Source organism: Camelus dromedarius, chromosome 10, assembly GCF_036321535.1.
Source record: "Camelus dromedarius isolate mCamDro1 chromosome 10, mCamDro1.pat, whole genome shotgun sequence".
In the NCBI taxonomy this organism is placed as follows: domain Eukaryota; kingdom Metazoa; phylum Chordata; class Mammalia; order Artiodactyla; family Camelidae; genus Camelus; species Camelus dromedarius.
The window spans coordinates 77,431,251-77,447,410 of NC_087445.1; the positions used below are offsets into that span (position 1 = coordinate 77,431,251).

At 65.2% G+C, this 16,160-nt stretch overlaps 1 protein-coding gene across 1 annotated transcript in view; it reads left to right on the top strand.

Annotated features, from left to right (window-relative positions):
* The first annotated feature begins 476 nt into the window (after window positions 1-476).
* The window catches only part of RXRA (retinoid X receptor alpha), a 95,990-nt gene continuing 80,306 nt past the window's right edge, over window positions 477-16,160 (top strand). Inside the window, exon 1 of the mRNA XM_064490753.1 lies at window positions 477-575. Coding sequence (XP_064346823.1) covers window positions 548-575 — 28 coding nt within the window. The 5' untranslated portion in view covers window positions 477-547. The remainder of the gene's footprint in view (window positions 576-16,160) is intronic.

Below are 16,160 nucleotides of genomic sequence, written 5' to 3' on the forward strand. Positions count from 1 at the left end.
CCCGCCGCCCCCGCGCGGCTCCCGGGAACGCCTGGCGGAGGGAAACTTGCAAGTTTGCGCCGCACTCGCTCGCCTGCAACTCGGCGGCCGGGCGGGCTGGCGGAGGGGGGCGCGCTCCGGGCGGGCGGGGGGAGAGGCGGGGGGGGTGCGCGGGGGGCGGCGGGGGCGGCGCGCTCCGGGCGGGCGGGGGACCGGCGGGGGGTGCGCTCCTGGCGGGCGGGGCTGGGCGGGCACGCAGGCCGGGCGGGCGGCGGCGCTGCGCCGAGTCCGCGCCCGTCGCGGGCCCCCCGCCGCCCCCCCGCCGTCGCCGCAGCGGTCGGAGCGGGGCGCGGGCGCGCGCGGCGGGGACGCGGGCGCGGGCGCGCGGCGGCGGCGCGCAGCACAAGTAGTTTACATTGTTGGGCGACTTTTGCAACAACTCGCCGCGCCGCGGCCTCCGCGCGCCGCCGCCGCCGCCGCCGCCGCCGGCTCCCGCCGCCCGGGCCCGGCCGGCCGCGCCGGGGGCCGCCGCGCTCGCCCGCCCTCCCGCCGCGAGGTCGCCGCAGACATGGACACCAAACATTTCCTGCCGCTCGGTAAGTGCTCGCGGGCGGCGGCGGGGGCGGCGGCGGCGGGGCGCGTTCCCGGCGCGCGCGGGGGCCCCGGCCCGCCCCGCTCGGCCCCGCGCCCCCCGCCGCCCCGCGCGGAGTTGGGGCGCGGGGCAGGATCGGGTGGGCCAGGCAACTTTTCCCGGGGCGGCTGGGCCGGGTGGGGGCGAGGGCGGCGGGAGGCCCCCGGCCCGAGCCGGGCCCCCGACTTGGTGGCAGAGCGGGACTGGGCAGCGGGCCGGCGGCAGGGCCCGAGGGGTTGCGGGTCGGCTGGACTAGGGGGCTCCTGCCGCCGCCCCGGCAGCTCCTCGCGCCCTTGGCCCCCAGGCGCTCGGCTCAGCCGGGCGGCGCAACTTGTGCGCTTCCAGCCTCCGGCCGCCCTGGCATCGGGACGGCCTCTGCGCCGCCGCCCGGGCTGCGGAGTCCAGCAGGCCGCCGGCCCTGGAACACTCGGGACCCCTCCTCCCCGAAAGCAGCTCACGCGCGGGTGGCCAGTCACCAAGGGGCCTTACGACCGGGAATATGAAGCCTGGGAAGGACCCATTCCAGAAATGGGGCCCCTCTCTCTGGCACACCCAACTGTTCTCCGGGGCTGGCCTTACTCTTAGGGGAGGATGTCCCAGAAGCACGGAGGGTCAGTGTCCCTGTCCTTCGGCTGCCATCCCGGCCAGTGGCTTGCCTGCCCCACACTGCCCTCCAACTCCAGGCCCGGACCTGCTGAGGAGGAGGAGGAGGAGGAGGAGGAGGAGGAGGAGGAAGGAGCATGGCCAGGTGCCCCCAGCCGCTGTCCTCCCTAGAGTTTGGGAGCCAGTGAGAGGCAGGAGAGGGGGGAGGGTGTGGGGAGACTTTATAAATGAGCCCCGGGAAGGATATTAATTTGGTGGTGGGGCCGGCAGCCAGGCTGTCAGCCTGGGTGAAGGATTTGTGCTGAATGGAAATTAAAACAGCTGATTATGAATGAAACCCGAGGTCTGTTGCCCCTCCTGCCTGCCCACCCCACTGTAGCCTAGGGTGCAGATTGGCCACTCGGTTGGCGACCAGAACACAGCACAGCTGCAAGGACGTTTGGTGAGATTGGGAGGTGGAGGGGAGCCGCATGGACCTGGCCCCCTGGATGTCTGGGCCAGGGCCTGAGCACCCTGGGGCACGCTTACAGAGTGGCACATGGCAGGGTGACTGGCATGGGGTTCCAAGTTTGTCAAATGTAAGGACTCCTTCCCTGACTGTACAATGGAGACCTCTGCAGGTGCCAAGCGGAGCGCGCTCCTTCCTCCCCAGAGCCCCCGGGTTGGGCACTCATGCCCATTTTGCAGATGAGAAAACTGGCTGGGAAAGACTGAGGCCACAGGCTACAAAGTGATGGAGTTTGGATTTGAACCCCCAGCCCGAAGTGCCTGTGTATGTGTGTGTTTGTGTGTGTGTGGAGCAGGAATGAAAATCTGTGACTCGCCACTGCCAGGCCTGACGTGGAGCTGGCGGGACCCTGTGTGGGGCAACAACATGTCCTTTCCCCCATTCAAGCTTTGCACATTTGTTTGCTCACACACACACACACACACACACACAGAGCTAGGTTCTCTGGGAGGATCCCTTTGGAGCAGGAATGCTCAGTTCTGTCTCTGCGCCCCTCCCTGCCCCCGATGAGGCAGGGCCATGGCTGGGTTCTTGGAGCCGGACAGGTCCCTGTCCCTGATATCCTGGGAGGGTCCTGGGAGTCGGCCCATAGAGGGCCCGGGCCATCGGGTGGCTGTGTTGGAGTCCCCACGAAGAGGAAAGGCAGTGCCCCAGGAACCTGGATGGGGGTCGTTGGAGGCGGGGTCGTGTCCTCCCTCCCACTGAAAGGAGGCTCAGGGGCTTCTCTCTGACCCAGCCTGTGGCCTCCCAGGCAGCCCATGCCCCAGGCCTGAGTGGAGGAGAGCCCTGGGCTCTGATTACACTTTATTTTTTTCTAAGCGTGTGACTAGCTCTGAAGTCTAGTGGAGTTGAAGGTCCATTTAAGCGGCTACTTGCCTAAGCCCTTTTGTCAACACGGCCTAATCCGTTGTGGGGGGTGAGTGTCAGAGGGCCTGGCTTGTCCAAGCCGGCGGCCCAGGGTGGACCTGGAGCTGCCCCTTGCATTGTCCGTCCGCTTTCCAGGCCTTGGGCGGAGGGCATCCTCCTTCCTGCGCCCACTGCCCCCGGGGCTTGGCAGGCCTGGGCGCTTGCTCTCGCCGGCCAGGGAGTCTCCCGGCTGCTCAGCCACCCGGCGGAGGCGGGGACGAGCCCAAGGCGCAGAACTGGAGGAGGAGGAACGTGCCCAAGGCAGCCCCCGCACCCTGACCCTGCCGCTCGCTCGGCACCGCGGCCCGCTGGGGATGGGCGTCTGTGCTGGCGGGGGGTCCGGGCGGCAGGGCTGACGGAGCCTGTAGAGAAAGTCCCAAGGTCTCAGACCGCAGGCCCCTGGCTGCTCGCGGCCCGTTTGCCAGGGGAGGCATGAGGGGGCCGGTAGGAGAGCCGGAGGCCCAGCGGCCATCCTCTGGGCGGCTCTTGGGGGCCTGGGTGAGCTTAGAGCCCTGGTGAGGGGTGTCTGCGTCTGGTAACATCAGAGCCCTTGGGACCCAAAATAGAGCACATTCCGGGGCCTCCCGAAATAACAGGGTCACATGACTCTCTGGAGGCCGGGCCTGGAGGCCGGGCTTGGAGTTGGGCCCGCCAAGGCAGTCCTGTCTTGGCCTGGGCACTGTGGACTGTTGGGGCGTTTGTTTTGGTAAACTCCAGAGGGGGCTCTCTTTGTTGATGGGGGAAGTGTCAGGGTGAGAAAAACAGCCCTCAGATGGGCCTGGCTGTGGCCGTGGCCGTGGCCTTGCTGGCCTGAGTCCTTGCCCGGGGTTGGACGCCTGTCTGCTGTGCCTGGGCCCGCTATGCAGCCCTGACCCACTCTGCCCAAACGCGAGTGGGACGAGCTGGGGATCCCCAGGAAGGGCCACGGGGGAAGGGCCAGGCAGCTCTGAGCTGGGGCTTGGCGGAGCTGAGCGGGCAGCCCTCCGGCCGCCTGCTCCCCGCTCCACCAGCTCTTCCAGCTGTGCCTGTCCTTCAGGGCCTGCGGGGAACTACGCCTCCTCCAGGAGGCCCTCTGCCTGCCTTCTCCCTGCCCCTGCCCTACCCCTGCTGTGGCTTTGGGGGTGGGGTTTGACTGGTGATCTCTGTCTCCTTTCCTGGTTGTGGAATTACTGTGTGGCACACAATGGGTGTTTGGGGTAGCCCCCTGCCTGGCAGGGCTGAGCCTGCATGCCATGGACGCTGGCATCCAGAGAGGGCCCTTCGGTGAGTTGATGTTGGACAGACTTCTGCTGCACAGAAGGTGGTGTGGGCTGGGGGTGAAGGCCCCAAACGCTGCCTAGGGCCAGTGGAGGTCACCTGCGGAGTTTTGTTTTCTTGGATCCCGTGGGTTCTTTACACAATCGGCATATTTCAGGGTCGTGGTCCCCAGTCTCAGGGCCGTCCTCCACGGGAAGAGGGCTCCTGGGCCTGACTCACCTGCTCTCTGTAGGACAGAGCAGAGGCACTGAGCTGGCTCAGGACAAGGCCTGCCCCTCCTTCCCTTCTCCACCCATCCCTAGTTTGCCCAAGCTTGTTTATGGCTGGCTCTGGTGGCCAGGGCCTTGAGGTCTCCCATTCACTGGTCTCTTCTCACGGGAACTGACCATTAACAGGGCCAGGGATGGGCAGGAGTCAGGGCCCTGGAGAGCCTGTGTGTCTGGACTCAGGGCCTGGGTGGCTGGTGGGGCTGGTGTCCATCTGGGGCTCACCTTTGAGACCTTTGTCCCAGTGCTCGCTATGCAGGTGTTTCCTGGATGCTCTGGATGGGTCAGGGGAGAGGGCCAGCCCCCCCCCACCCCCCACCCCCGCTTCCCCCACCTGCGCAGTTACATTTTATAAGGTGCAGATCTACCTTCTCCTTCCTCTCCCCCTCCCCCTCCATTCAGGCCCCTTTGTCACTTCCTCCCCCCACCAGCTCTCTCTGGAATGAGCTGGCCACTCCTGGGGGGACCCCAGGAACTGCACCTTTGGTGTGGGCTGGTGGTCAGGCCACTGGGAATCGAGTCCTCTGTCCCTGTTTGTGTGTGTGGCCTGCCTGCCGGCCTCTCAGAGCCTGACCGTCCACCTGTAAGGTGGACGCCTCGATTGGTTCCTCCACGGTGCTGGGGAAGGCAGTCCATCTTGTCAGAGGGGCGTGTCTACCTGATGATCCATCTTCAGAGTTGAGGCCTGTGGCCAGAGCATCCCTGTGTCCCCTGCCTGGGTCAAGTGGAGCCCAGTTCTCGAATGTTGGACCAAAACAGGGCCACAAAGCAGAGAAGATGGCTGGTGCCGTCAAGCCTGCAGAGTGGATGTCGGGAAGAGGGCTGCCCCCGGCCCTACCTTCCGCTCTGCGTGAGCGCTGACGTGGCCCCTGATCTGGGCTCCCTGACCCCTGTGGGGTCCCTGCTATGTGCGCCCTGCCCAAGGCCCGCGGGAGGCAGGTGGGGCGGGGGGCTCGCACGCCCACCCGAGCCCGGTGTGAGATGTTCTGAGCAGTCGCGCCCCGGCGCCTCACAGACGGGGAAATTGCACCCTAGAGTTACAAAGCAATTGTCTAGCTCAGCAGACGAATGAGCGTGAAATGGAGCAGAAAGCAGCTAGAGAAAATTGGCCCAGGACGTTGCAGGGGAGAGCAGGGTGCACACGCGCGTGTCGGGCCCGGGGTGCGCCCGCTCCCGCGTCCAGACCTGCTGCCTCCCTCGCGGGCCTGCAGCTGGGCCCTGCCTGTGCTCCGCCTGGCGGTCTGTTGCTTGTCGCTACGTTTGCGTGTCCTCTTGTCCCAGAGGCCTGTGTCCCCGTATCCCTGCCCATGGAGCAGGTGAGCCGGGTGGCCGCTCAGGTCCTGATTTCTGTGGTGTCCAGATTCCAGGTGGGTCTCTTGGTCCCTGCCTGTCCTGTTTTTCTAAATCTCTCCCGAATTGTCCACGGCCCTATGCTGCCTCTGCGGGGACACGATGGCTCCTTCTGCTGGGTGCTCGCTGTGGACCTGGGACTTGATTTCTGGGACCTGGTGAGGGCCTCATGGGGACAGCCCAGCGAGTGGGTAGGAAGACTGGCTTGCTGTGAGGCCCGCCACAGCCTTTGCACCGCGCGGCACCTCTGGGCTGTCCAGCCTGCTTTTTCTCAGCAAATTGCTTTCCCACTGTGCCCCCGACCCCCTGATCCTCAGGTGGCATCTTCTGAAGCCATTTGCCTGGCGGGGGTGCTGGGTGTGCACCCTGTCATGGCTCCCTGGGACTCTGTTACACGTGCATCTCAGGCCCTCGGGTGAGTGTTTTGTGCTGGGAGACTCGGGGGCAGGGGGAGCTTCCTTGTGTGTGTTCTGTCCCCGATCACTCCTTGAAGGCTGTCTGGGGAGTGGAGACCCTCATCTTCCTCCAGGGTTGTCCTTGGCTGGGGTGGGGCGGGGCCAGGCTGTTGATATGCTGGAAAACCATGGATTGGGTCAGCAGCCAGAGGTGCAGCCTGAGGACCCCTGAGGCCTGGCGCCCCCTCATCCCGCCCGGATGGAGCTGGCTGGCAGCGAATTCCTGAGGGACCTGGTCGGAGGAGGCTGGGTGAGGACAGCCACACCCGGTCCCCAGGGCAGGGCGGGGCCTTGCTTATCTCTGTGTTCCCCGTCCTGAGCGTGTGCACACGCACACATGCATGCGCAGGCATGTGACTACACACGCACACATGCATGCACAGGCATGTGACTACACACACACACGCACACAGGTGCACACACGGGCACGCACAAGCATGTGTACCTGGGCACGCACAGCCACGCGTGCATGCGCTCACACGCGCACGTACTCGTGCACGGGCCTGGCCCGGCTGGTGCTTCTGACAGTCTCGAGGCTCTTCCGTAGCAGGACTCAGGCCTGCTGGTGCCTCCGTGCACCCGGTGCCTCGGGCGCACCCGCTGGTGCTGGCGTTGGCCTGCTGCCCTGTGGAGGTGGGCGTGAGCCCTGGAGGTGGTGCAGGCTTCCTGCTGGAGCCGGTTCTGGCGTGGACTCTGAAGGAGAGGCCGGATTGCAACAGGTGGGGGGAGGGGCCCCGGGGGAGGGTCAGCTGAGACAGAGGCCCAGAGGCCTGGCCCCGAGGCCGGTGTGGCTGGGGCTGGGAGAGGAGGTCCTGTGTGAGGGGGTTGGAGAGACCGGCGGCCAGCCGGGGCCACGGGGTCCGGTGTGGTGATGTGCACCGTTGGAATGGGGCCTCCAGCTCTGTGCAGAGGCTGGGCTGGAGGACGAAGGGTCCTTGGTGGGCTTGGAGCCCAAAGTGGCAGGTGCTCCTGTGAGTGGGACCTGGCTGGGTCACTCAGTGCGGCAGCATGGGCTGGGGGCTGGGACTCCAGGTGGCTTCCTGGGAGGTCGGACTAGGCTGCTGGGACCCTGGGCTGGGGAGCGCTACCTTTCCTGAGTGCGGGGCTGGGGGAGGAGCCCCCCACCCCTACCCGGCCCTCGGTTTCCTCCTGTCGCCTCTCCCCTTCAAGGTCCTGGGGCCCCTAGCCTGTCCTTGGGGACATGCTCTCCACCTCATGTGCAGCCCCCACATGACCTGAGATGTTCCAGGGTCTGGTGTGCTAATGGCTTCAATGACGTGGTCTGGGGTGTCTGGGAAAGGTGATGGAACAGTCTGGAGGTCAAGGGGGCCTGAGCCCAGTCCTGGAAAGGCACGTCTGACCAGAGCACCAAATGAAGCTGGGGGATGGGCTGTCCTTGGGGAGCAGGGTGACTGGGCCTCCTGGGGGGCAGGGCAGGGACTCAAGGGCGAAGATGGGGACCAGCCCTGGGTGCTGGGGAAATGGGATATTGAAGGCCTTTGGTGGGCTGGAGCCACTGAGGCCCTTGATGTGAATTGATACCTCGGGGTCCTCTCTCCTGAGATGTTCATGGCTGGCCCGTGGCTCTGAGTTCCTGAGCCAGGTGCTGGCAGCACTGTCAGCTGGGGCTGGGGACGCAAAGGGAGCCCGTGGTCTCCTTCCCGGGGGCCCAGAGCCTAGCCCTGGCCTCCCTTTGCCTCTGTGGGCCCATCTGAGCAGTAGTGGTTTCTAGCTGTGCCTCGGTTTCCCTGGTCGTGCCCAGGGTGCTGGCGTGAAGGGTCCCCGCAGAGGCTGCGGCAGCCCTGAGCCCGGAGCCTCCAGCACGGAGGGCAGGGGGCAAGGGCAGAGTGAGCTGGGCCCGGGCCAGCCGTGTGTGAATCCTGCAGTGGCCGTGGATGAACCCCGTGGAGCTCAAAGCCGGCCGGGTGTGGCGGCCAGGCTGTAACGAGGTTACTGATTCAACAGGCTTCCTTGTGCTGCCGCCCTGAACCAGGGAGGCTGGGAGCCCCGGGGAGGGATCTAAGTAGCCCATAATTGACCAATTTAGCTTAAGTGTCCGCACTGGCCCCCGGCAGAGGTCAGGTGGTGACAGCCCAGGTGGCGGAGTCGCCTTGCTCACAGGCTTCCGATGGACAGCTGCCTTCTGCCAAGCCCTCTGGGGCAGGTGCCGTTGGGCAGCTGGCCCTGAGCCTCCACCTGGAGCTCCCTGTCCCCATCCCCTCCCCACCTGTCTGTGGGACTGTGTCTTCTGGAAGCCTGCATGCTTTCCCCGGCCAGAGCCAGCCGGGCTGTCCCTGTGCCGTGTAGACATGGGGCAGTTGGCACGGTTCGGGGCTGGGTGCCGGGCTGCCTGTGTTCCACACTGTCCCCGCTTTTCACTTATATTTCGGGTAGTGGCATGGCCTCGTAGGGACATGGAGGGTCAGCCGAGTGCGGGCACAGGGCGGGCGGGCTTGGTCTGTCCTGGTAGAGCAGGTGCCCGGCCAGCGTGGGCTGCCGGCCTACTGGCCGGTCTGAAACATGGGCACCCGTGCGGCCCAGCGTGGTGTCCAGGTATTGAGGAGTGGGATGGAGGTGACCCCATGACTGGCCGTCAGTGACAGCTCACCCCACACCATGAGGATGTACCCAGGGCCCTGCCGAGGGGCTGGAGGGCCAGTCTGGCCCCTGCTCTCCGGGAAACCCAGGCCTCGTGTCCAGAGCACCTGCCTTGCTGACCGTTTGCCCCTCAGAGGCTGGGCCAGGCGCTGGGCTGCATTGGTCAGTGGTGGCCGTGGCAGTGGCCTCTGCTGAGCCACCCTGTGCTCTGCCCTCCCCATGGACAGGCCGCGAGGTGGGGGCTACTGTGTCTCCCCCTTTGGGATGAGGGCTTCAGGCTTGGGGAGCTTGAGTGACGCCCCCAGGGTACCCTGGCTGGGAGGGCCCAGAAGGCCATGCTGGGGTCCAGGCTGCAGTGGGGGTCCTTCCCAGAGACAGTCAGTGCCTGCTGTGTGCCCCCGCGACTGGGCTTTGTCCGGAGCAGCTTTGCGGTGCCCTCAGTGGAGGCTGTCACTGCTGCTCCCAGGAGATGTCTGCATGGTTGAGCTCTTGGGGGGTTCTCTGAACCCCTTTGTGTTGCCCTGCCTGGGTGGGCGTCTGGTCACCCCCCTGCCTCTGTGGAGCAAGAGAGCCCGTCCGGTGCAGGGGTGCCGCCTGGGGTGGGGTGGACGGTCCAGCTTGCTCTCTGACCCAGCTTGCTGCATGCTTGGGCAGGTCCCTCTACCCCGCGGGTCTCGATTTCCCTGGGGCCCTCTGGCTGCGGGAACCTCTGCCCCTCCCTCTCTTGGCCTCGTTCCCACGAGCTGGTGGCCGTGCGATTGGGGTGGCACAGCTGGGGACCAGCTCCTCAGGGAATGGCTCTGTGCCCTCCTCCTTTTGAGGGGGTAGACCTGGGTGTGGGGGAGAGGTGGGTGCCTGGGAGCTAGGAAGTCGGCTGGGGCGGGGCACATGGTCCCTCGAGCTGGCCAAGCTCTGCTTTTTAGCTGAGTGTCACAATGAGACACTGTGGGGGTGGGGGGCACAGGCAGCGGGGAGACGGGTCGTTACGACGGGGCCGTGGGCAGAGAAGGGACAGATGCTGCACCCCGTGGTCTGGCTGACCCCTTCCCTCCTGGGGCTCTGATATCCCTCTCTGGATTCTCCATGGCCCCCCGTTGCCCCAGTGTGGAGGCTGGGCCTCTGCTCGGTGTCACGTGGCCCTGAAGCCTCTCCGGCCTCATCAGGCACCGTCTGCTCTGCTCTTTGGCTTTCTGTGTTAAAAGCTTGCTAGTGGGAAAACCTACCCTGTGTGTTGAATGAGTGCCAGCCCTGAGTTGGGGGCTACGTGGTCCTGGGCTGGGGGGGGGTTATCTTTCTGGGCCAGAGTTGCCTCACCTGTAAACCACCCTGGGAAATCAGGGAGGCTTCAAAGAGGAGGTGACGTTAGGTTTTTAGGGAGCAGTAGGAATTTGCTGGGTGGGCTGTGGGGAGGGAGTCAAGGCAGAGAGAATGAGTGGACCCTTGCCAGAGAGCTCTGGCACCAGCCGAGGGCGTGGAGGGGGCGCCCACGTGGGCGTGGGTAGGGGTCCTGCCTGGAGGGCTGGGGAGGATCTGACTGCGCGGCCAGGCTCCTCTGGCTTGCCTCTTGCTGGCTGGGCCACAGGCCTGTGTTGGTGAGGAACCTGTGAGCGTGGGGGTGCGGTCAGCTGGTCTGGGAATAATTAACCTTGGGAGGTGGTGAGACTGGGAGTGGGCCTGGCTGTGGTCTGGCAGCCCCCGGCCGGCTGCGGGCAGCCCCTCGGAGCCGTTTTCTGCCGCCTGATGTCCCCTCTGCTTCCCGGGCCTGGAATGTTCTGGTCTAGGGCATGACCCACGCTGACCTAGCACGTGTTCTTATACCAGCTTGGATCTCCGGCTCCTGGGGGAGTGGCCATCGCTGGGCCCCCCTCCTGGTGGGGTGGCTGAGGGCCCTTCCCCCACCCCCACCCTGTCTGGTCCATCCTGTGGTCCCTTGCCTTGGCCTGTGCCCCTCCTTGTGGGCGGCACCAGGCGTCTTTTGCCCCGGAGCCTCCTGCCTGGGTGCTGGGCTGTCTGGTGGCTCCTCACCCTCTCCTCGTCTGAATTGAGGAAAACAGCAGTGATTGGGGGCAGAGTCCACGGGAGGTGGCAGAGCTGCCCCCGCCCCACCCCTGCTCCTGGACTTTCTGCCCAGGATCAAGGTCGGGAGGAGGGTTGGGAGGTGGGGGCCTTGAACACTGGGTGCCTGGCTGCTCTGGGCCCAGACAGTGGTGAGGCGGGCCACGGCCTGGGGCGGGGCAGCTCTGGGCCCGGCTGGAGAGGCGAGGGCAGTGGGGATGGGAGCGGGGCCTTCGCCCTCCCCGCCCTGTCGCCCTGGGTGCAAGGTCAGGGGCAGCAGCCTCCCGCTCCGGGGCTGGGACTCCGGGGAGACTGCTGCCCGGGGGACGGGGGCATGCTCAGGGCCACTGGCCTGAACTGTTCTGGCTCTGCCACATGAGCTTCATGGCTTGGAGTACGTTACTTCCTCCGTTTATCTCGGTTTCCTCACTTGTGAAATGGAGAGATGTGGGGCTGGGCTGGAGGTGGGAAGTACCCGATGGCATGCTGCGGCTCCGGCCGGGACGCCGGCAGACACCTCTGGGAGTGCAGCCCGTTTCCCCCTGGGGCCCCAAGGCCGCGGAGCCCCCTGCTCACCCATGGGCTTGGCTCATAGGTCTCGTTTGCTGCTGGGCGCACGGCGCATGGCGCTGGCACCACACCAGCCTCGGAAGATGTTTGTTGACTGAATCAGTGCTTTCCAGTGCTTTCTGCAAGTGTCTCTCCCACCCCCTTCACTTCAGGGACGCTGTAGGGGTGAGCCCACCCCGTGTGAAGCTGACTTTTAAAATGATCATTATTTCAATCACCCTCCTTCTGGGGGTCCTCCCCAACTTTTCAAGGGAGGGAAGTCCTGCTGTGTGTCTGCCCTGGTGCCGATTCCTGGGAGGGGAGCAGGGAGAGGCGGGGGCCCTGCCCTGGAGGTTTCTGGGCCCATGCTTGCAGCTGGGGGCCCTGGGAGCCCTCAAGGGAGCCCGAGGCCAGGTATGTGAATGAGCGTGTTCCTGCCCACGATGAGCCCCGACCCTCGACTCTGCTTGCTTTAGACGCAACTGCCACCTGCTGCTGGACAGAAGGCTTCCCCTGGACTCAGTGCTCAGATGCAGGGTCAGGCCCCTCAGCCCTAGGTGACTGCCTGTGTTGACACCCTGCTCCTTCCTCTGCTGCTCAGCGCGGCTTGTTGAAACTTGGCTGGTGAGGGTGGGAGACGGTGGAAGTCAAAGCCTGGCCGAGAGGTTCAGAGCAGACCTGCCAGCTTGCTGTCTACTCACCGGTCCGTCTGACTGGCTGTCTGTCTGCCGACTCCTGGGAGGCAGAATTGAGTGAAGCCCAGCCATCAGGATGGTGAGTGGTACTCGGGGTCAGGGTGGACTGGGACGAGCCCCAGGACCACCTTTTGTGTCACCTTGGACCAGAGTTTTAAAACCTCTCTGGGCCTCAGTTTTCTTACCTGTGAAGCGGGGCTTGTAGTGAATCTGGAGCTGAGGTTGACCCACGTGGCCATGCCTGCCTTTGGTGTGAGGGAGGAGATGGTGTGAGTGGTGGTGGTAGGACATACTGGCACTGAAGGGCACAGCTTGCCTTAGTGTTCAGGGGGTTGGGCACTCTGAATTGGGTCCTGAAGGATGCATAAGAGTTTGCCTGCGAGAAGTAAGTTTCTGCGTCCTCAGATCTGCACGTTAGCTTTGTCTGCGTGCGGCCTCCTCAGAGCTTCTTGAATCTGCCTGTGATGAGCTGCGGGCAGTGAGGGGAAAGGGTAGAGATGGAATCAGAGAGCATGGAGAAGGCTCTGGGACTTCTGCCTCGGGTAGGTGGAGCCGCTGGGGGGGTCCCGGGAGGGTTGGCGCCTGGACTGTGCTTGGTAGGGGGCCCTGCTGCTGTGAGAGAAGTTGGGGTGGAGGGCAGGGCAGGAGAGTGGTAACTAGGCGGAAGCCGTCCAGGGCGCTCGGCCTGAGCACCGGGAAGGGTGAGGAAAACCATGGAGGGGGCGGGGCCCATCAGGACTTTGGTGTGGGATGCGGCCTGTCACGTGGGCCGCTGCCTCCTGGACGCAAGCAGCTGGGCAGTCAGGAGCACGGCTTTAGGCCACTATGGCCTGGCTTGGGCCCCGAGTCAGCTCCGAAACTGCAGACGGGGCTCACGGTAGCCCCAGCACCCTTGGGCACCCGGGACTAAGGGAGATGCTGCAGGCAAAGCGCAGAGCACAGCCTGGGGTGTCCCGGGCCTCTCTGGGCCTCGCTCTCAGTCTGGAGGGTGGGCAGATGTCGGGGCACGGCCCCTGGCCTGGGATGGGCCACTGCTGGGCCTTCGATCCTTGCTGACTTCTGGCTCCCGTGGCTGGCGTGGGAAGGGATTTATAAAAAGAAAACGTGTGGTACTCATGGCCACCTCATGCCGGGTGCGATCTGAGTCCTTCTGGCTGCAGGACCACGGGCAGCTCTGGTTCGAGGCCGACTGGCCCCCAGCCCAGGTGGTGCTCCTCCCACCCTGGCTGGCATCCTCCCCGCCTCCATCCCAGGGTCACGGGGTGAGGTTGCGTCTCCTGGTGCCCTCGAAACTGCAGCTCTCGGGAGAGGCGTGCTCCCCGCGTGCGTCTCCCCAGCCATGGCGACCTCCCTGCCCGCAGCTTGTAGCCGAGACTTATCTGCTTGTGGACAGTTATTGCGTCTCCTGCGTTGGGCCTTGGGGATGCTCTCGTGGCCAGCTAATGGAGAGGGGGAGGGGCTGGCTCCTGAGCCCACGCTGGTCCTGGACGTGGCTGATAAGCCGTGGGGCTTGTTATCAGAGGGGGCAGTCAGTGCCCCCCACCCCCTTGCCATCACTTCAGCCCTGCAGTGAGGCCAGGTCCTGCGCTCAGCCCGGCCCCCTGGGCCAGGGGAGGGGGTCAGGTGCATCACGGCCTCGGGGGAGTGAGTGGGCCACGCAGGGGCCTGGGGCTCCCAGGGAGATCCCTCCAGGGCTCTAGGGATGGCCTGCCCCGAACCTCCCTCCCCTGCTGACCCTTGGTCCCTCTTGGGGGCTGGCCCTGCACGCCCCCAGCCCCCAACCCCACTCCAGTTTTTGGGATGAATGTTGTCAGTGTCATCATCTCCCTTACCGTCTAGGCCCTTCTCTTGGTGCTGGGTGCCCACTGGCCGCCACTGGAGTCCCTGACCTTGGGCTCGGCTCCTAGGACCTGGAGGCCAGAAGGCCCAGGGCCTGCCTTCTTACCCTCTGCTCTCACCCGTGGGGCCTGTACCTTGGGCTCTTGGGCCAGCTCAGCGGGTCTGTGGGCTGGAGGGGCTGGGCAGAAAGGCTAGGGCTGGGAGAGGAGGGCATGCCTGCTCCTCTCCGCTCCCCGCCCTTGGGCACTCCATCCTCCCCAGACCCTCCTTGAGGACTTGGAGCCAGAACCATGTGTGGGGCACAGAGAGTGGGCAGGGTCACTCCTGTGGCCGGGTTCCAGAGCCAGGGTGCACGTGTGCGGGCCTCTGTGTGGATGGTGTTTGAGCCTATGTGGGCGTGAGGGTGTGTGCTCCGTGGGTCCAGCACAGGCGGGCCCAGGTTGGAGGTGGGAAGTGGGCAGGTGCCGGGGCGGGGTGTGTGCAGGGAGCCCGGTGTGCTCAGAAGTGCAGGGAGGCCGAGGGGTACGCGAGCTGCAGGAGGATTTGGGGCTTCCTCCTGGGGCTGGAGTGTGGAGCAGGCTGAGAGCAGTTGTGTGTTCCAGGGAGATCTCGGGCTGTTTGGGGACTGCCGGTGCTGGCTCAGATGATTGCTATCACCCCAGACCTCCCTGGCCAGTCCCCTAGAGCTTACCCCAGTTCCCAGGGCTCGGTGAGGGGTTCGATGAACTATGGACCTCGTGGCAGGCACTGACGGGGCCCCTGGGAGGGACGAGGACACCCTGAAGAGGTACGTGGTGGCCTGGTGTGGCCCATCCACGGCACACGTCCCGCGGCCCCAGGCCCGGGCTGTGGCAGCGTCATTCACGGTCTGCAGCCCTTTCGGTGGGTGCCCTCGGTGGCTCAACTAGTTGCTGAGCACTGACCCAGCAAGTGCCTTCCCGAATGAAGCCGGTAGTGGATGGACAGTCTTCACGCTGCCAAGGGCCGGGGTGCTGGGGTGTGTGAGCCGCAGCCTGGCCTCAGTGGCCTTCCCTGTCCCTCTGGATGGGGTGTCTCAGCTCCAGGATCTCTTCTGGGGAGGCTATGCCCTGGGAGAACAAGCCAGTCTTGAAGCCAGGGTCAGTCATGCACACTTTAGTGTGAATGAGCCTAATGCCAACCCTGTAAGGGACCAACCGGAAAGGATAGGAAAGAAGGCTTCCTCTGATTGTGTAGATGAGGAAATTGGGGTCTGAGCTGCTTGGAGAGCCAGGCTGGGTCTCTTACTGAAGTCTGGGGCCCTTATCTCCTGCTGCCCACTCTGGGGCAGAGGGAGTGTTCGGACAGGGAGGGTCCTGGAGGGGCCCTGGCAGAGAGAGGTGTGTGGCAGGCCTGAGTGAGGTCGTGGCTGGTGATGCCGGAGCCTCGTGCTGGAGCCCAGCTCCTGGCCCAGGGTCACACGACTCGTTGGCTGCAGAGCTGACTGGCCCCGGGCTCTCGAGGTCTCTCCCTGAGGCGCTTCCTGACCAGGGTGCACAGTTGAAGCCCCGGGGCAGCCGGAGGAGGGGGTAGACACTCCTTGTCTGGGAGGCGCCCGGAGCTGAGCCTGCCCCGGTGGGCTGGGCGCTGGGCGGCGAGATTCAGTGCTTCCTACACAAACAACCAGGGCTGGCTGGAGCAATTTTATTTTTATTTCCTATTTTTACTTCCCTGTTGGCTCTTTTTAGCAGCTCTGGGTTAGATAGGCCCCCGCCCTCCAGTCTCCACCCGGCTTCCTGGCCCAGGCTGGGGGCTGCGGGGAAGGCGTGCGTGTGCGAGACCGGAGTTGGGCAGCTTGGCTTGCACACACCCGGTGATGGGGAGCTCACCCTCTCCCTGGTAGTGCAGGGTGGCTCCTGTTCATCCCCTGGGACCAGTCGTGGGAGTGGGTGGTGGCCGGGGATGTGGCCTCGGTACACGACTCAGGTCCCCACACTCTCCTCTGACTCTCGGCTGGAGGCCAAAGTTGGGGTGGTCATGAAAGAGGAGAAGGGGTGATTGGTGTGGGTGCATCTGCTGGGAGGGGTGGGCGGGGGACTTGAGAGTAAATAAATACTCAGCATTTCTGTCTCGGACCTGGTTGGGCAGCACCCAGGGCCGGGCTGTACGTGACCTCGCTCAGACTGCATCTACCCAGGGCCCTGGCCTGACCCACTGAGGGACCAGCCATGCTGCGGGGCTGGCGAAGCGGGGTTGTTGGAGGGCCTGACTAGGTGACGTCTTCCTGCGATGGCGGCTGCTGGCTTATGGCCTGCTTATGGCCGGGCCTGCGGCGGGGTGGGGCCCTCGCCGCCACGAGCACAGCCGGGCCTCGTGCCGGCACTCGGTAGACGAGGGGTCTTGATTTTTCGGGTCAGGCCAGAGAACGCACCAGGCCCGCCGTGGCCCCCAGGCCAGAGTGGGGCTGGGGTTCGGGTGGAGAGCCGGGGGCCGCAGTGCGCCGAGCGGCCA